The 8,653-nt window shown below is 37.1% G+C and overlaps 1 protein-coding gene across 2 annotated transcripts in view; it reads left to right on the top strand.

The window, feature by feature from the left end:
- LOC105056659 (pumilio homolog 23) overlaps positions 1 to 7,443 on the top strand; it is a 19,888-nt gene extending 12,445 nt beyond the window's left edge. For both annotated transcript variants that reach the window (XM_010938943.4, XM_010938945.4), the window contains exons 9-11: positions 205 to 353; positions 5,328 to 5,510; positions 6,730 to 7,443. In XM_010938943.4, the coding sequence (XP_010937245.1) occupies positions 205 to 353; positions 5,328 to 5,510; positions 6,730 to 7,246 (849 nt within the window). In that variant the 3' untranslated portion in view covers positions 7,247 to 7,443. The remainder of the gene's footprint in view (positions 1 to 204; positions 354 to 5,327; positions 5,511 to 6,729) is intronic.
- Positions 7,444 to 8,653: the final 1,210 nt, after the last annotated feature.

Raw genomic sequence — 8,653 nt, 5'->3', positions numbered from 1 at the left:
GCATATCTGATCCATCTTGGCATATCTAACAACATATTATTTCAAACCTTGGTAGAAATCTGGTCCAATGATTTATTATGGGGACCCTTTCTTGGGTGCCCTTCAAAATAAAATTCTAGTCTCATATATAATTTCCTGTTATTTGTATTACCGGATAATCCTGCAAGTTTCTGAATTTTCTTGTGATAAATGGTTCTTGAACAGCAACATATTAGGCCGTACATCTCCAGTATTACGTCTATGGAAGCTGATCATATCTTCCAAACTGCCAAAGATGCTGGAGGAGCCCGTGTTCTTGAAGTTTTTCTTTGTTCTGATGCTACTGCTAAACAAAAGCTTAACGTTATTACCAGGTAAAACATCAAACTACATCCAAACCTCATAATTTTCCTGTACATGTTCTCGCATATGTTTGATGGTTGTTCTATTAGTATGTGTTTATGAAAGAGAGTTTTTATCAGAAAACAATCTAACTACCTGTTCTTAAAGTTAGTGCTGCCAATGAAAAATTGACATCTTAGATAGGAAGGTAGTTAATATAGGATAGGCCTTTGAGTATCTAATTGAAGATCAGGCCAAGCACAATTTAAAGTGGAGTCACTACAACTAGTACATTCCTTTAGTGACACCTGTCTATCTTTTCTTCTTCTTTTTTTTTTTTTTAAATACTTTTTTGTTTGAGTAAAGGGAGGGGGATCAATCCATTTATTAATTTTTTTAAAAACACATTAGAAGGGGTACAGAAGGGAAGAGAGAGGTGCAAAGGATGGTGGAGGACATGGTAAAGGAAAGGAAACACAAACGAAGAGTTAAGAGAGGAGGTTCTGCACTTGTTGGTAGCCAGACTTGGCCTTTAGGATTGCAGAGCATGGATGAATCTTTGAACAGGACAATCACAGAATTTAGGACCATGTCATGTGGGCCCCGGGGGGGGGGATATCTTTAAATTTTTATTATTTTATCCAATAACCATAATAATAAAAACTTTTATATGTGTGTCCTCATATAAGGTTTAGCCTTAGTCTTAGAGAGAAATGGCAATCTTACAGTAGGAATTTGTAGTTTAGGACTCCAAAACATACTAGTAAAAGAACTGCAGCCAAAGTTTGAAAACACCTTGTCATTATGATGTCTATGGTTAGAAGTCTTGCAACCTATTTCACTAAAGAGATAGTGTCGTACATGTTTGCATGTGGGCCACAAAATCTTACACCTCGTTTAGAAAGACTCACTAATTTGTCTGAAATGAAAACACAAAATGCCCATTTTTTGCAATTAGTGATGTGCAACCATATTTTGATAAAAGCTACACCAAATTATGCTTCTTCAAATTCCTGTTAGGAAGTAACTGATGTTGTGTTTCTCCCAGCAACTATAGTTAGAACTTAGAAGTCTCTGTTGTACAATATCAGGCATGGTGATTCTCCTTAAACTTCCTTGGACAACCTTAGATCCCTATCAGATCCTCTTCCCACCATGAAAATCATAACCAGCAAGTCTCACTAATTTTTGGCCTGCTAACCAATTTTCAACTAACTGCGACATCCTTTATCGCTATCAATGTTTTGGATCCTTCTGAACTTCAGTTTATGTTACTTATGACTTCCCCTTCTTTTGACCCGTCCAATCTTATTCCCTCCTCATTGATGCCTCTCAGATAGTTGTTGCAAATGACCCATCATAGTCCCCCATGAGGTTTGAAATCTTTGTATTGGTAAACATATTGGTTTTGTACGGGAATGATATGGCACTAATATGCTCCATACCATACCAACTAATAGATAGTATGGTAGCCGGTGCCACAACAGCAGCCAGCACCTTTTTCTGTAGTAGCTCAAAGGGCCCCCCACTGGTATGTCCAATGGGAACAAACCCGTACTCGAATCTTTTGTTTCCCTTTCATGCCATTTCAGTGCTACTTTTATTATTCTTTAATGTTATCTGGTCTTATTGTTCTCTTTTTTCTGATCATGTCATTGCTTTTTCACATTTCCACGTCAACATTCTCTTGTTTGTCATGCTCAAGTACACGTTCGAAACTCCTTTGTTGCCCGAAATTCCAATCTAATCTCATTTTTGCTCTTCTAGTTCCTTTAAATATCTATGCTATCTTTCTTTCGTGTGCAATTCATGACAACAAATATGATCACAGAGGATTATATTTTGGATATCAATGTTAACTGCGGTATCCTTTTATTTCTGCTAAATTTGCATTCCACATACTCTTGTCTTGATTCTAGCGATTCCACTAATTTTTGTACCATCTTCCAAAGCTTTCTTCAAAAAAAGAAATCCAATATCAATTTCATTGCTTTCGCAATTTACGAAGTAATTCCACACCATCTTTAAATTGAAGTTCCAAAAAATGCCCTGCTGAATATCAACAGGGCGTTCATCTCTGCATATCATGAGACAAGTGCAGATGGACAACCTTTGTGAAGGCTTATCAAGGTTATTGTCAGTAGTATCAGTTTCTGTGAATTAAATGTTCAGGTCCCAATCTTTCTTTGGTCAACAGCATAAACAAAGCCTATATTATTCTAAATTAGATAATCTCATTTTGCAAAGGTCTTAAATATTAAGTGTTGTATTAACTGTAGTGGCTAAGGTTCCTGCACCATAGTGAACAGCATAACTTGTGTGTTCCAAAGAGTTAAATACGTTTGATGCAAGAACCTTGAAGGAAAAAGTTAGTAAAACTTGAATGACATTTAACATGTGTAAAAGTATAAGAGTTGGACTGCACACTTTGCGTGTACTCCTTGTAAAAGGAGTTAATGATTTTAAGATTAATGATGGGGAATACAAACTGAAGATCGAACATGCTCTATGCTACAAAAAAATGCATAGAAATCGAAATTCAAATAGGAGTTAACAAGCTTAAAATAAATGATAGGAAATTTAAGTTGATGATCCAAACCATTGAACATGGGCTATACTACAAAAGAAAGCTTAGAAACCAAAATTCACGTATTTTGGTCGTCTAACCTATGCATCAAACCAGTACAAAAATGAATGGTATCTATTGCATTTGGATGGTAAAATACATGGAGCATGTAAACTGCAAATCCACCTTTATGGATCATGATCTACACGTCTTAAAACATGTGTAGATTTAAATTCACTAGGTTTTGATGGTTAGATCATAGTAAAATATGTCATGCTGAGACCAACCATTTTGATGCCTACCAGATGATTAGATTAGAGACTACTAAAACGCATGAATTTTGAGTTGTAGGCATTTTTGTAGTATAGATCATGTTCAGCATTTTGGATCTTGAATTTGGATAGTCTATTGTTTGTGAATTGCTGACTTCCTTTTCAAGGAGTTAATATAAAGTGCATGGTGCAACTCAAAATGTATAATTTTTTTATTACCATGCATCATAGTTCACTTGCATTGCACATTCCTACAGCTCAAATCATCAAACCATCAGTTAGAAATTTGTGTTTCTTTTTACCAAAGAATGTCATGATACAAAGTGTGGAGACAAACGCGTAAATCTGACTACTACTGTATGCGAAATATGTGATGAGAAAAAACCCTGTGGAAATTTCCTTTTCTTTTATTGGTAAATTTAAAGCAATTCATGTGACAAATACAATTTTTAAGACAATTTATTCATGTGATAAATACAATTTTTCAGGCAAAATAGTTGTAAATTTTATCGAGAGTGGCAATATATGTGTAAAACTGATACTAATTACTGGTATTTATCCTTAAACTTCCTTATGATATGTCATATTCCATTTGAAAAGAAATATTTTTATAATGTGTTATTTTTCCACTAAAATGAAAAATAAGTGTATCTACCACATTTAGTGAAAACTTTCCAAACATTTGCCTTCTTTCTGTTGCCCCTTCTCTCCTCCTTGCAAACTGATTCCACCGCCATGCCACCCCCCGCCCTCCCCGTCCCCCAGGGGGTGCGCATTGCCTCATTTAAACTGCTAATTTTTGTAGGAACAAGGTAAATGATTTGTTTCCTTATTTCATCATTATTCTACATTATTGATCCCTTGTTATTTTTGTCTTTACCTCTCTCTCTCTCTCTCTCTCTCAGTTAGGGTCCTAGCTCCAAATGCAAAGCTGAAACAGAGCAGACATATAAATAGACTATAAGCATTCAAAACTCACACCATTTGCATCAGCTTATGCCTTAAGTAGATGCTCTACTGAAATGTTATCCTCTCAGACCATTGGCTTCTACAATTGGCACCCTTGATTGGTCAAATAATCCACCACCTGCTCCCCTTGGGTCATTATGGCGTGATAACTAGGGTACCTAACTACAAATCCTGGAGTTTTGCAAGCATGGCTATGCAGCAATCATGAACTGGTAGTTAGAGTTGATATATGCAAACCCCCTTTTCTTTTCCCACGTAGGTGTGCATGCACACACGCGCACCAAAAAAAAAAAAAAAGGAACAACTCTCTTCATCGTGTTGGTTGAATGTCCAAGGACTTGCAAGATTCCAACTACTTGAGTTGAATGTCCAAGGGCTTACTAGATTCCAACTACTTCTACCTTGGCTTTCTTTTGAATTTCTAGCATGATAAAGTTCAAGTCTTTTTATCCTTTTCATTCAACAGTTTCAGCTTATTTTGATAATTGGGTATCAACCTAATGATCGGTACTGCATCTCTGGCAGGTTGGGTTGAGTTGCGTGACCTAACACAACCTCTAAATCCCTCAACCCTAATCCAAGTCAACCCAGTCTGAAGTTTTGGATTTCTCTAACCCAATTCAACCAAATCCCATCTGAAGCTGAATTTGGGTTAGGTCGGGTTAGCTGGGTTAGGTCGGGTTGAGTTGGACTGTACCATGTTAATTGGATTATATCGAGTTGACTAGGAATTTAGGATAGGGGAAATGTTTGGTACATATTTTTTGGATCAATGTTTGTTGAGTTGAGACCGCAATTGTTCATAAATTTCAATATCAGGGACTGACACCTATATCTTGCTCTTTTCTCTCAAGCCAATTGCAGATTATTAACAATCGCAAGCATTCAGTGCCTATTTCTTAAGTTACAATGATATTTAGTTATTTACACCCAATGAACCCACTAATATGGCGCTCTAATAATGTGTATATTAAACTGTGGGTTCTTGGGTTTTTAATAACATTGCCATGTCACAGATGAGTTTATGGGGGTGAAAGGCTCCCCAGGAAACTCTGATTCTGGTCTTAGTGTTGTGGTTGTTCCTTTTCAGTAGTTCAGTTTTATGCTTAGTTCACCTGAAATACAATAAGGAACTACCCTTTGAGAGACATTCAGGATGTCAGATTAAGTGTTTTCGCCCTTTATCTTGTTTCTTGAAGACTGCAAGATCGTTATGGAGAGCTTGCAATGAATCCTTCCAGCTCATTCACAGTCGAGAAGTGCTTTAATGCTAGTAGCATGCCACTGAAAGAGGCTATAGCAGGGGAGTTGCAGGCCGTGCAAGCAGAACTTTCCAAGACAAAGCATGGTCCATATCTGTTAAAGAAGCTAGATATTGATGGGTAAGCTGGACATCCTTTTTATAACCTTTTTTCTTTCCTTGTATTTTATTAATCTGTTGTACTCTGGAATCAATTGAGTTCGTTTATATATATATATATAGATATATTTGATCAACTTCTGATGATCTAAGAATTAGATCAACAACCACTTCTAACCAAAATCTTAAGTCTTTTTATGCCAAAAAAGTAGTCAGGTCCCATAATTCATAATTTTCATGGAATTGTCGCCAAATTAGTGAGCAGAAATGTTAACTTAGTAGATAGAAGAGTCTCATATGATGACATCAACATGCGCTACCTTTCTACCCTGTTATGTCAGGATGGTTACATACAAGTCATATTTAGACAGAATAATTCGGAAATTATTTTCTAAAAGTAATAATGGTGAATTTTTGGTCTACACAAGAGGCTAGTGGATGTGTGGATGCGTTTGTATTCTTGTGGATAAGTTAAAATTTATCAGAAGTGGCTGGACCAGGAGTTCCCTGTTCCTTTAGCAGGAACATGAGAATTGTTTGTTGAGGTTATCAAGTAATTACAGACGTATTCAGCTTAAAAGGATTTATTCCCTCACCCCGCTCGAGTTAATCAGGACCTTGCTGCCTGCATTTTGGTTAATCTTATTTTTGACAAATTTGTAAAACAAGATGACCAACTTTGCTCTGCTTTTCGGTCCTGGTTCTGAATCCAAACATATGGAAATTAATTACCGTGGAAGTCAGTAACACCCATAAATTTGTCTTTGTTCAAGCGGGCCATTGTTCATCTAGTTGCAGCTCTTAGGTTCAGAAATCACAAGCTTAGAGTTTCAAATCTTGTCAGATAGTTTTAATGGTGCTTCACATGTTCTAGAGTAATTTGCTGCTTATCATAACAAGGTTATAGCATAATTTATTTTTCATCATAGCCGTCATCCGGGCCTTTCTCTATCAAAATGGAGTGGATATGGAACCGAAAGCTGAGAAGGCTTTGTATTGTTTCTTCCTGGTCTGTGATTATCCTATATATTGATGCTTGTCCTTCTTCATGATATTCCCATTCTTGAGATTACCTAGGTGCTGGGTGCAGGTTGGCCTGGGTACAATGATGCACAGCGATGATCGGTTAATAGGATCCTTTGGAACCCCACATGTGGCCATGTTCAAATCAACCATCTAGTATTGTATTTATATGCTTTTAGAAAGCTGGTTGTGAATATTTTCTTATGGCTTTCTTGCAGATTTGCAAAACGACCTCAGCAATGGAAGCTGCACCAAGCATCAAAAGAGAGTGCATACAAAGAATTCCAGGCTGCATTTGGATCCAGCAGTAAATTGAATGAACAAAAAGTACCAGTATACCAGTCATCCCAGGAATCCTCCAAGAAAAGACGTAAAGGACATGGTCATAATTCTAATGCTGTTGCATCTTCCAGTACAGAATTTCCTGGCCTTGAGATCTCAATGGCAAAGTTGGGTTTCCCCGGACACACGCAAGGTTTCAAGAGAAAAGGTTACTCAGATGAAAATGATGCCGAGGAAACTCCTAGCAAGAAATTTATCAGAAACAGCATTAAAACTTCATTTGTGAGGAAATCTGGGAAGAGAAAATCATCAGCAACTGAGCTAGCTGATCTTGCTGGGAAGGAAAAATTGAGTGCACGTGAAGTTCAAGAGCTCTTTAAACCAACAACCAAGACTGAAAAGCAGCAGTCTGGAATGGAAAGAACACCTTTTCTGAAGAGGCGGAAGAGGTGATTTGCAGGTTTTTGGCCAGTGTATGTTTTGTTTATATGATACTGATGACGCAATTTGGAATATAATTGTAAAATTATAGAGCAAGTGGAGAGGATTGTAGGATTAGAGCAGAAATGTCGCCAGTGACCGGGCATCTTAAATTTATTTAGAAAGAGGTATGACGTGGAGAATTAAAGGAAGATGTTTTCTTTCATCCATATATTCTCTAGTCTGAGCTGCTCTTCTTGTGTTGTTATTTCAAGATTAAATGATATCTTGCATAGTTTTGGTCTGCTAAATCTGGCATTGAGTTGAAGGACAGGAACAGGTAGACAAGGATACCATTTTGCAGACATCCTGCAGCTGCCATGTATCTTTAACTGAACACAAGTCTTTTGGTAGAGCTTGACCAGCAATGGTTCAACAAGCATTTCTTGCTGATGTCAGTGTTGGCTTCATTCTTGACATGATAGATAATTTCCATGGTCCCATTTTAATTACGGTGTCAGTGTTTTTTTTTTCTTCTTTTTGATGTAAATGCTAAAAACTAATTTGAGCTTGATAAATGCATTGATCACGGCATTTCATAAGAGGATGGTTATGTTGGGGAATAAGAAGTGGAGTTGGGGGGACATGAAATTACTTTCATCACTATAGTGATTCTGCCGTCCTTTGATTAGTGATGGTTCGAATTCCTCGGAATAAGATACGGAAATGGTTTGCTGGAATCTGAAAAAGGTTGCTTTTTGTTCTATATATTTTAAATGTGGCTTCGAGGTTTCATTTGATGGTGCAATGCTGTCTATGCTGTTTTGACCGTTTTTCGTTAAGTCATGGATCAGTATCTATGAAACCCGACAAATACGGGGAAATGACCATTCACTAGAAGAGGCCAAGTTGGTTCTTGTTTCTTACCTCTTGCAGCTAAACTTCTCAAGAAGGTTTGGCTTCCCTCTTTGTACAAGAGAGGTCTAATTGCTCAAATTAAGCCCTCTCCAAAATTTAATTATACATGGATTATTCAACATGCTACAACTTTTATCACATCGAACTGATATTTTATAGCCTGCATATAGAAAACCATGCTCTTTCAAAGAAGCTCATTATCTGCAGGGAGTTTTATCAATAAAAAGAAGAATTTACCCCGAAAGTCTGCCATTTAATAGGCCCATCACATAAAAATCATTATTGGAAAGGATAAACATTAGCTAAGCAGTAGATGCCATGGTTAAGTAGGTGCTCTCTGAAACTGAGAAAAACAAATGATAAACCTGTCACACAGATTAGCATGAAGGGAGCTTTTCTTGATATCTTGATTGCCTACTGTTGTTCAAGCAGGTAATGTTGGTCTCCTGACACAAAGAAGCCAACAAATGAACATGGCTTGCAAAGTCATTTTTGTGCAGTGGAAAAGGACACTTCACAGTC

The sequence above is a fragment of the Elaeis guineensis genome, chromosome 13 (genome assembly GCF_000442705.2).
Source record: "Elaeis guineensis isolate ETL-2024a chromosome 13, EG11, whole genome shotgun sequence".
Classification (NCBI taxonomy): Eukaryota; Viridiplantae; Streptophyta; class Magnoliopsida; order Arecales; family Arecaceae; genus Elaeis; species Elaeis guineensis.
The sequence above is the reverse complement of the archived record's forward strand: the minus strand, read 5'-3'. Positions and strand labels throughout refer to the sequence as shown.